General features: G+C 39.8%; 1 protein-coding gene across 1 annotated transcript in view; it reads right to left on the bottom strand.

Annotated features, from left to right (window-relative positions):
* Positions 1-11939, bottom strand: part of LOC146642080 (activin receptor type-2A) — an 83412-nt gene that overhangs the window by 7630 nt on the left and 63843 nt on the right. Inside the window, exons 5-10 of the mRNA XM_085398809.1 lie at positions 7800-7943; positions 5996-6139; positions 1827-1972; positions 1614-1728; positions 402-540; positions 177-307 (exon numbers count right to left, since the gene is read on the bottom strand). Coding sequence (XP_085254935.1) covers positions 177-307; positions 402-540; positions 1614-1728; positions 1827-1972; positions 5996-6139; positions 7800-7943 — 819 coding nt within the window. The remainder of the gene's footprint in view (positions 1-176; positions 308-401; positions 541-1613; positions 1729-1826; positions 1973-5995; positions 6140-7799; positions 7944-11939) is intronic.

Raw genomic sequence — 11939 nt, 5'->3', positions numbered from 1 at the left:
ACTTTGTGTTGTTCTTACTCACTGTCATTTTGTCCTGTGTTATATGTTGTTTGATTATTTCAGGTGTACATCAGCTGTTCTTTTTAAATGTGCTATAGAGGGAACCATTTTAAATCATGCTGCATAAATCAAAGAGCTATGGGACAGTTTCAACAAACACTCCTCTAATTTCTCACCGTGTGTTTCTGCCAGCAGTCTCGCAGGCAGGGCCGCAGTTTCTTATGCACCACCACCTCCTGCATGTCCTCCAGAGATGGGTGCTGACCCACCTCCTCCTCAAAGGGGAGCATGTACTCATCTACTGGTCCTGGAAACATGTGCACGTGTCCAAAGTTAAAATTCGGACGGAATAAAAATAAGACAGTGTGGATAAAACCTGACTGGAGTGCTTGTGGATTTACCGTCGGCAGCGGTGCACCGTGATGCCAGCTCCCACAGGACGAGGCCAAAGGCGTACATATCGATGCGCAAAAATGAATCACGCTGGAAGTTGATTGCGCCCTCCAGGACTTCGGGAGCCATGTAACGTCGTGTTCCCACCTACAGGTTCCAAGCAGGAGTCCAAAGATCAGCACTGAGATAAATAGCTACATGACCACCAATTAAAGCAGACCCAGCAAAAACACTGCCAAATAAATGTGTTTTCACTGCTTTACTGTGATTGTCCAACTTTCAAAAATTGAAAACCTCATCATTCAAATGAATCCCTCCAGGGCTGCTTCAAAAATTTCTGGCCTATGCTGCCACCCAAAGGAGTCTACAACTACTGTCTCAAAGCACGAATAATAAGTTTCTCTCTAAAATGGATGTTGGTGATTACAGCGAAATGAACAAATAGCTTAAAAAAAAAGAGAAAAAGATCAGGCCTCAGGTCTAAATACTCAGTTTCAGTTTTCCGTTATTTTTGTCCCCCCCCCCCATTTTCCCCTTAAGACAGGGTCCAGTATGAGATAAAGAAGGGTTATTTTGAACTATAAATCACGCTAAGCTAAGATAAACTACTGACTATTGCAGTTTCAGGAGGAATTGAAGTTGTACTGAATTGAAAATTCTAGAACATAATTTAACATCAACGAAAAGACGTAATTATACATTAACAGGAAGATTCTGGAAAGTCACTGACTATTAATAGAAAGCTTCTAAAATATATTGGAAAGATTATAGAATTTCACTGTACACAAAGGGAAATATTTTAGAATTTAACTGCATTGATGGAAATGTTCTAGAATGTCACTGTACACTGACGGAAAGAATCTGACTGTACTTTGATGGGAGGATCTAAAATGTCATACATTAATGGACGTATGTCCTTTTACAATAAGGGAAAGATTCTAGACTGTAATTATTGATACTGTATAGATGATTTTTTTGTGTTATTCAACTTGTCATTTAAGATTGTTGTGCTGTGCAGTGCAAAACATTTGGAAGACTAAAATATTATAATAATGATAAACCAAATTTTCAGACAACATAAACTGACATTGGTTGCTTAACATCATTGCACAAATAAGCTGGAAACAGATGTAACTGGGTACTGCCTGTAAACATGCCTTCAAACACAGTGAAATGGTGGATGAGAGACAACTATATGAAGTTTTAAGTGTGAGCTATACCTGTCCGTGTGTGTCTCCTGCTGATTTTCCTGCCTCAAACTTCAGAGCGAGGCCAAAGTCAGCTATGCAGGCTGTCAGGTTATTCTTCAACAACACATTCTTACTTTTAATGTCCCTGAAAGAACGCACGACACAGGAAATATCCCTTTAGCCCAGTCAAACTAATACAGGAGTCTTGATAATCCACAGATGTTTATGTTTATGGCAGTGTACCTGTGAGCGATGGAGGGCTTGTGCCCGTCCTTGTGTCCTGGGATATCTTCGTGGAGGTAGGCGAGACCGCGGGCTGCTGACTGAGCGATGTGGCAGAGCTCGTTCCAGGACACCACGTTGGCCTTCAGGTAGTCTGTCAATGAGCCCTAGTGAATGAGACAGACAGAGAAGATGGGTGTCAGCGGGAAGAAAAAACAGAAACACTAACTTTACATTCAAAAATGGGCATGTAGGAAAAGGGGCCCCAAAACGTGCCCTTTGCCTGTCGCCCAGTCCACACTGCACGTGTCCCTAATTTCTGTTGTTGTTGATAAGCTGTACCTGTCCAGACCCCATGAATCCAGGCCTGGCTGCCAGACGTCCCCGTTTCTGTTCTAGCTTAATGCCAGTTTCAGGTGAGGTTATCCAGTGCCAAATATTCTGTTTCAATGGAGTTTCTCAAAGCAAGACCCCTCCCCTGAGATGACCCTACCAGGAGTTACTTGGCATCTTCAAGTCTGAGGCAAAACTCCCCTTTGGGTTGGGGGAGAGACGGTGCTCCAAGAGAGCGAATGCACAAGATCTTATTCACGTGTGATGGAAGGGCCGGAGGACGATGGAGGACAAAGCAGATCACTAACTTGTGTTTAACTGTTACAGAAGTTTTAATGTTTATCAGCTGAAATCTAGAAATGTGTGATGTTATAAATATATTCAAGAGTCAGAGTGATGGAATGAAAAGATTAATTAATAGTACATTAAAAGCTGAGCTGCATCAGAGCATGCAGTATTCTCAGTGTGGTAATGGAAATATCTCTAATGGATGGAAATTCACCAAAGCTTTTCTATTTTTTTTAGTTTGCAGCTGACTCCACAAGATAAAACAATTATACTGGATGTACAAGTTTCAATATTGACATTTTTTAGATGATTATCGAAGAAGAAAGAACTTCTGGAGCTCAATAAATCCCCTAGAGTGCAATAAATGACATTTACGACCTACAAGGCGTCCTCTTAAAACCACAGCGGATGCTTATTGTCCTCTCTGAATAACGGAGCTCTGATAACGCTGATTCAATGACCTCCTCCATGTGATCACTTATCCTTTGTCTACTCATGAAGAGCAGCATGTGCCTTACTCTTAAGTATTAGAGCGAAAAAGTAGAAATGCTACTGTAGATCTGGAGATTTGAGCATTACAAGGGAAAATTCAAGCTTACATCTAATTTACTAATTTGTCTTCTGTCCTGTTAATGCTCATATTTTATATTTACTCATATTTCTGTGCTGCTGCTGTTTCCCTCACACCTTTATTGACCATTTTTTATCATAATGAGAGTTAATAATGTAGAATAAAAAGTATAAAATATATTTGTTAATCTGTACTCCTGTTAGTGTTTTTCTTTAAATGTCATCTACAATGCACAATGACAATAAAGGTCTTGAATTTTGAATGTCAACACAACACAAGGTCACCAGTGGAGGCCAAAGGCAAATGTAGTTGTGTTGAGTGACCACTAGAGGGCATGCAACTCCAACACATCATCAGCTGAGCTTCAGATGAAAGCTTTCCACAGTGTGTGTGTGTGTGTGTGTGCATATTCTGCGTGACAGCTTTTAATATCCTTGCAGTGGAAATATATGAAAAGATATAAATTACAGGGTTTTTTTTTCTTCGGCAAGCTGCTGCATGTGCACGGCTCCACACCATAAAGCTGCTCAGATGCATCAAACATAAATCAGCTGCGACAGACGCCAACACTTCGACACCTGCTCTTTTTAGGTCAAAGCTTAAAGACTTATGCTTGCAGAATAATTACAGTTTCCTCCTTTAAAGCTCCAGTGTTATTCCCTCTAGGAGAGCTTCACTCCACTCCAGAGCTGAGTGCCTTTCCAAGAGTTGTATTGTGAGTGTTAAAGCCTCACCGCCACACCCACAAGCTTTTAATTTTTCAACCTTTATTCACGCGATGAAGGCTCCTTAGGAACGCTGATTCAAATCCTCGGTCTGGCTGGGAAATTTCGGGCAAGCCAAGCGTACAAGAATCACTCTCCACTAGGTTGGTAATGACTCTCAAAACACAGAGGCACTTAGAGCCCCGAATGCTACAAAGGCTGCAGCATGGAGGGTGAGTGGAGTACAAAAGGGGGCTAACACAGCTCAAACCCACTTTCTAGGCACAAAAAAAAAAAAAAAAAAAAAAAAAGAAAGGCAACATGAGGCGTATTGTAACTATAGATTAGATCTTAAGGCACCAAACAGAATCAATAAAATTTGAAGGTTTCATGCATGTTTCCCCTCTTTACCAGTGTTTACAACTTTGTTAGATGGTCGCCCTGGAGCTTTTTAGATCTGTGTGCAACTGCCCCCCCCACAAAACCCCCCCAGCAAACAACTCAATAACATACACTAAGCTCAGCAATATGCTGAGCTTACATGGACACAAACAACCCAGTTAGTGGGAGAAATCAGGCGGGAAATCAGAGAATTGTTTTACATGTACACTGTGACTGGAAAACAGATCTGAAGCGCTCCAGTTGGATGTGTTTTAAACAACACTTGCAACGGTTTCTAACCTTTTCTTCAGCTGTGGAAACTTGAGCCCAAGTTTATTGAGTTTTAACTCTTTTACTGAGATGTATACCGGCTTTGATCTCTTGATCTTACAGCTATCTTTTTAAAGGTTTGAGTGGCTGTGCCAGGTTTAAATGCAGGTGTATATCATAAATTTGATATGGATACATATGGATAAATGCTCAGTAAACATGGACTCTTATCAGGACTTGTTGACACAGTTCAAAATGGAACTAAAATAAGGTCGTATAGACATCCAGACCATCAGCTCAACATGTTGCTTGGGTAGCAACAAGAAAAAAGTAGGGATCATACCACAGACTGTATATAAAGGATGGAGACGGCCACAATGACATCAGTAACGAACACTAGTGTTTTAAACCTCTGTGTTTGTTTTTTTAAGACAGAAGTAACTATACTTTATGGAAGCGCATTTCTGCCACTGAAGAAAATTTATTTGGCAACACGTCAAAATTTATAGTTACATAAAAAAAAAAAATTGTAACTCAAAAATTTGGGTTAGCATCTCAAAAGTTGAACTATATATTTGGGTTATTTATCTCAGAATTACAACTTGACAACTCAAGATTGTGGGTTAGCACATTGAAATTCAACGCAGTAACTAAAAAACTGATCAAAGTTTAGATGCAACTCCAATTTTGAATATCTCAAAAGTTCAACTTAACTCAAAATAAAGGTTCAAAAAATCTTGAAATTATGATTTAACTCAAAAATGTGGGTTCGTTTGCTCCACAAAGCAAAAGCAAAACAATAAAATGTGATAAGAATTTTAACAGTTAAACTAAGATAGAGCCAAAAACAGCACAGAGGGATCAAGAAGCTCTGTAAATAAAATAATTACGACTGACTAATGCAAACTTAAAAAGACTTTTTAAAATATAAATAGATGACTTATAAAAACAGTCACCCTGTTTTTTAATTTAGGACAACTGGCTATAGAGACAAAAACTGCTTTGTGGTCGCCAACGTGCTTATATCAGCTATAAATTTTGACATTTTAACATGGCGATCTATGGGTACTGACTCACTTATGTAGTCACCCTCTACTGGCCACTAGAGAAACTGCAGTCTTTAAACCCAAAGGCTGCCCCCGTGAGCACGCCTGCTACTTAACATAAGCAACAGCCTGTTTATTTTAATGAACTAAAGCAGTGATTGCACTTAAGATACCCCAGAAAAAGCAAAATTAAACACGTTTTTGTTTTTCTTTTGTTTGTCTTATTCGCTCCTCTTTATCTGATGGTCTTAAATCAAGCTGAACTCATAAAGCAATTTTTAGACCTAAATGACGTATCGATGTAAAAACATCCTGAAACTGGTTTGAAATAGATCCACAGTGTAGTAGACAAAAGCCTGGCATACAAAGCAGACTGAAGGTTCAGCATGAAGCTCAGGTCATCGAGCCTGGAGGTCTGAGACGTCCCCAAAGTGCGAGAGGTTTGATGAAGCAATGAGAAAATATACAACATATAGAGGAATGAATGCATTAGAAATACAGTCCGGTCTCCTATAGTGTACTCTGCTTTAGTGCACTCAGATTGAAAATGACTCAGTAAAGAAAAGAATATGCATCTCTGCAGCCCTCTCGGCGTACCTTGTCGTGGTAGGCGGTGATGAGCCACAGCTCCAGGTCCAGGTTGTTGTTCCTCTTCTCCGCACCGATAAAGTGGAGGATGTTTTCGTGCTTCATGCCGCTCACGCTGTAGATCTCGTACTCGTTCTGCCAAGACAGCTTGTCCTAGACACGAGCACAGAGGGAGAGATGCAGATGTTATTCATGCCGCCGTGCCACCCAATCAACAAAAACACGTACAAGCCAGGTCACGACTAGTGTTAGAAAGTTTGGGAGATGCAGACTGATTTTAGTCTATTCTTTGTTTTACATGCTGCTTTATTATTACTCATTATTAAAACAGCCGAGAAGCTCTAATTCATCTCCTAACAGAGACACTCGGCACCCAAATAATTCCAATAATATTACTCAAATATAAAACACATTTTTGCTTATCAAAAGGTCAGAAATAACAAAAAAGGGGATGAGTTATAAAGTTTCCACTAGAAAAGCTGTCAGACTTGTTGGCTACAAGTTTAATTAGCTGTTTTTCATTTATTCCCCGCTTCCAGCATGAAAATAATGGATACACTAGCCCAATTTAAAAAAAAAAAAAAAAAAAGCTTATCAGAAGAATTTTCCTATAACCAAACTAGATTTTACCCAGAAAATTAAACACATACAGCCAGAGTTGGTACAGTTTCTATTCCTTTCTATTTCCTTTTGATTTCATTTTAGTTTCAGTTACTTCCCAGAGTGGATTTGCTTGTTTTAGTTTAGTTTTTATTAGTTAAAGTTCCTCTAACAGCCACTAGAGGCTGGATCTAAAAGATTTCCAGAATTGTTAAAAAAAACGAACAAAAATGGTTTTAGCTGCTTTGGTTAGTTTAGTCCATCAGAAAAACTAGGTGAGGTGACTATTTTAATCACGCACTTTGTTTAAATGACATGAAAAGACATGTCCATAAGTGTCAAATATAAGTCCAGAATCACTCCGGTAAAGAGTAGAATTGGACAGTATTGGAAAACGTGAAAGTGTAATTTCTGGGCTTAAACATACATTCAAAAATTAAATGGATCCTGTTCCTGTTTTGTCGACTATCTACAACAGAAATGTCTTTTCTTTTAAACGGGTGCAAATGACACAATTTATTTCTTACAATTTAAGAGATGTGCTGAAATATTTATTTCATTAACTACAGCAGTATGTCTTTGATGTTCAAAATGTTGGGCACACCTGTTTTAAGACCTTAAATTACTATAAATCCCTTTCTACAGTATTTATTTCACTTCAATCGTATGTATTTATTTCTATTCTGAAAAAAGGTGGCTGCCCCTCCCTCTGGCTCTGTCTATGACTCCTTCCTGTTAAAAAGGAGTTTTTCTTTCCCACTATCGCCAAGTGCTTCATCACAGCGGGTTCGTCTGATTGTTGGTGTTTCATCTCTGTTATTGTATGTTTTTTACCTTACAATATGAAGGGCCTTATTTTTTTTGACTGTTGTTGTGATTTGGTGCTATATGAATAAAACTGAATTGAATAAACTATCATATATCAAACATGATAACTTTTTGACATATGAAGGCAGCGGTGACAGGCTACAGTCATTAGTGAAGATATGTGGACAGGCATTTGATAAATGATTAATACTCACAATGTGTGTGTTTTTGAATCACCTCCTTTACTTCTTATAGTTGTTGCTTTTTTTTATTTAGTTTTGCCTTTATTTGATAAGACAGTGAACATTTTTCCTTTAGTACTTTACTTTGTGGGGGTGTAAGAGTTGTCAGGCTAATGTAACAGTTGTAGTAAAAAAACAAAAAGAAGAACCATCAGCACGTGTACCTGGATGGGAAAGATCTTAACAGCCATGTATTCGTTCAGCAGTTGTGCCTTCCACACACAGCCGAAGCGCCCCCTGGCTTTCACCTCGATCAGCTGCAGAGGTTTGTGTCCCAGAATTGGGGACGGGGGTGAGGGTCCGGGATCCTGCAGAGAGATAGAGACGCAGGTGTTATTCTTTATTCTTTTTATTTATTTATTTATTTCTTGTCCAGAGCATTAAAATAGCACCGGGCTTACATTGAAGGTGACCGGGCTGTTTGGCTCACAGTGACAGCGTGCCTGAGGAGCTAAGGCCAGCAGAATTGCCAACGTCTCCACATCTTAAATCTTACAACTTACATTTATAGACTTCTTCCACAAAGTGGTGCCTCGGTGCTTTATCTACTTTTAAATTTCTGTTGTTTCTAATGAGGGAAAGTCCGCTTCAGGAGAGCTGCACATTTAAGTTTAGCCTCCATATGACCGTGTGAACACGGCATACCGAGCAGGGTTCGGATACATTCATTTTAAATTCAATTAACCCCCCCGAGGAGTTGCATTTGCTCAAGTTTACAGAAGCAGGTTTGTAACTGGAGGGTTGCCAGTTTAAATCCGAGAAACAGCAGATGAAATCTGTGCGCTGGCGGTGGTTGGAAAAAACAAAACAAAACCTGGAAGATTAACCGCTGAGCAAGGCACACAAAGAAATTGGGCAAGGGTTTAATTATGGATTTAATAAAAACATTTAAGATCCAAAGGCGGCGGGTCAGACCGCATGCGTGTGCTGTGCGTTCATGCTAATCCCACACAAACAAAAGTGAAAGAGAGTAAAGCCAAGTGTTCCAAATCTAAAGTAGGTTAAACACAGCTGGTGATCGGGATTAAGCTGATCACTTTCACATGTGACTTCACAGAGGAGGACAGAGGGCGAGCAAGGATAGCGAGACCTGGAGAGAGAGAAAGCACGCGAGAGACGGAGGTGGAGGAGGACGAGGGTGGGGAAGAAGGTTAAAAAGAAGCATGCAGTGCAGGAGTCACATTTCCAAAGGATAAAAGGTAGAGGAGAAAGAGTAGCACATGACTGATGGCGTTTTATGAAACCAGATACGCTGCTGTAAAACCTCGACTTTAGCTGCATGCCTCTGCTGTCAGTAAGAAAAGAAGAAGAAGAAAAAAGAAGAAGAAGAAGCTTTTTTTCCCTTCGCGATGTTCATGTTTTCACTTGAACTGAAGGCTTACAAGGTGCCTGATGAGCTGCAGCAAGTTTCAAGACCCCGAGGCCTGCAGGATCCACTCAGACGCGACGATAATATATCAGGAGTGCACTCGTGTCACTCCGAGTGTTTCGCTAAGCTCACGTAAAAGAAAGAAAGGGTTTCTCTTTTGAGTTTCTGCTGGATTTAACAGATTTAAGAGCGCTGCTCTAACCCACGAGGTTACAGAAGGAAAAGAAAAACGTGCATTTCAGGGCACAAATATTACCTCATTTCTGGATTTACCATCCAGGGTTTTTGGCATACGACCTTTCTTAAAGCCAGATCCAAGCCGCACACCAACTGTTAAAAATGAGCCCATGCCAAGGAGCGTTTAACAGCAGGAGCCGTTAAAAAAAAAAAAAAGCGCAGAGGAAGCGGCTACGGCAAGATTACTGCGGTTACAGGAGCAAACTGTGTATCCTCTAGTAACATTTATGAATTAGATTTTTATCAAGATGAAATTGAACTCTGGCCTTTAGTGCACACAAAACAAAGCGCTACTGTGTGGCTGAAGAAGCCTTAATGTGCATTTCACTAAATCTCATCATTTTATTACGTTTTGGCAAACACAAGACACTGTTTGAGAGGGTGGGGGTAAATCAACAAAGTTTTTAGAAACACAGCAAAATAACCTCAGCTGCCTCTTTTTCTTGGAGAAGTTGACTTTAAAGCAAACAAAAAGTGGCAGATTGTCTGGTCGGCTCAGAAATATTTTGCATACATCAAACTATTTTTTTTAACTACATATAATTAAATCTATGGATGCAGATAAAGAAAGGCTACAAACAAATTAAATTCAATTAAGTTTTGTTCCTTCTGCAGTGCAAGAGGACTTTTATCTAGTGCACACACGCCTACAACGCATCCTTCGTCAGGTCCATACTGAGCTAATCTTGTTTAATTTTGCCTCTGTACACCACCACAGTGGGTTTTAAATCAAACAATCAAGATATGATTCAAGTGCACAGTTCTGGTTTTGATTCATTGCATTTACCTGTTCAGTAAGTACAGCCATTTTTACACACAATTGTATGTGTCTGAAATTATGTTCCGAGCACCTTTATGAAACAAATAAGGTGCTGTCCAGGTTTTCCATCAGGCACATCTATTGCCAGGGACATCGGTTGGCTTTAAACCACATGGCTGTAGGCTAAATCCATTATAGATTTGGCCCAACTTTATGGCTTCCATAGGAATTAAGAGGGGGAGCAGCAGCCAAGCGCTGCTAATCAAATGCACTTCATTAACTGTTTATCAGCAAGTGTGAGCATCTCTATTAAAGCTCAAGTTTTGGTAGATTGCTGGAAGTTACAACAAGTTAACTCCAAGGTGAGACCATGCAATGTTCAGGTAACCATAACCCCCCCCCACGATCTGCATCTCAGACTCTACAGGCATCAGTTAGCATGTTAAATATTAATTCATGACAGTACAATTGGAAAAAGACTGAATGAGTGTGGGTTGCTTGGAAGGGTTACAAGAGAAAGCCTATTCTCTCTAAAAGATCACGGCAGCAGGTTTCTAAACCCCCCATCTGAAAAATCACAAGAGTTCTGGAACGATGTCCTTTGGACAGACAAGACCAAAGTGGAGATGTTTGGTCATGATGCACAGCTCCACATCAACACAAATACCTCATACCAGCTGTTAGTACGGTGGTAGAGGTGATTTGGATTTGTTTTGCAGTGAATGAGTCGACCATGAACTCCTCTGTATACCAAAGTATCCTAGAGTCAAATGCGAGGCCGTCTATCTGACAGGGTCATGTAACAGGACAATGATCCCAAGCAAAGCAGCAAATCTACAACAGAATGGCTGAAAAGGAAAAGAATCAAGGTCCTGCAGTGGTCCAGTCTAAGTCCAGACCGCAACATGATTGAAATGCTGTGGTGGGACCTGAAGAGAGCTGTGCATAAGCAAACCTCCACAAACCTCAATTAACTGAAGCAATGCTGTAAAGAAGAGCGGGCTGGAATTCCTCCACAGTGATGTGAGAGGCTGATAAAGTTACACAGAAAATCATTACTTCAAGTTATTTTTGCTAAACGTGGCTCTACTGAATTCAAGACTCTTTATTTTCAATTATGCAAGCAAAATGAAATCATGGGGTGTACTGCATTTATTACAAGAGTGCAGAGTCTGGTGAAACCTTTCACATGACTGTATATGACTGCTGTGTTATTAGCACCTAACAAGAGCTATTATAGTTTATTTCATTCTAATTAATGCTTTTAAATTTAACGTTTGACTTTTCTTTTAATTTAATTTAGTTTCAGGTAGTTTTCAGAGCGGATCTTCTTTAGTTTTTGTTGCTTGAAAATTTTAGTTTTTTACTGTTTCAGTGTTAGTTTCAGACTTTTGTGATTTTAATTTCCCAAGCTCACAAAATTGTTTCAAGTTTTGTTCCCTAAAGGTCTAATTTTATTTTTATTTTAGTTAACTTTAGCATTGCATTCACACCTAGTTTTAGTTTACTATAATAACGTTGCACCTCAAACCAAAAATTCCACAGAAACCTCTTAATATCCATCAAACGGATTAAAGTCGAGGTCTGAAAACAGACATTTATGATGGAGACGTGTTGCAGTCATGAGGTCTGTCTCGAGAAGGTGCACGTCAAACGGCCTTTTCTCTAGGACCAAGCTGCTCCCCAGGGATCGTGTTTTCAATTTGCAACATCTAAAAGCGTGTAAGAAAAAAAATAAATGAAATAATTGCTGCTGCTGCTTTTGGTAGATATATAGAGCAGGCTGCCCATTTCTTCTAGGCAGTGCGAGGGGAATGGAGGATTGGAATGGGAACTGGTGTGTTTACTTAAAGCCTTTTCCCTCTAACAGAGAGCTGTGAGGCAGACCTGCTGTCTGCACACTGCTTTCACACCAAATGCCAGCCAAATGACGAGGAA

This window comes from Rhamphochromis longiceps, linkage group LG23, assembly GCF_057381845.1.
Source record: "Rhamphochromis longiceps isolate RC_006_pf linkage group LG23, R_longiceps_female_GT1.1, whole genome shotgun sequence".
Taxonomy (NCBI): domain Eukaryota; kingdom Metazoa; phylum Chordata; class Actinopteri; order Cichliformes; family Cichlidae; genus Rhamphochromis; species Rhamphochromis longiceps.
Note: the sequence above shows the minus strand (reverse complement) of the source record. Positions and strands in the feature narration are given on the sequence as shown.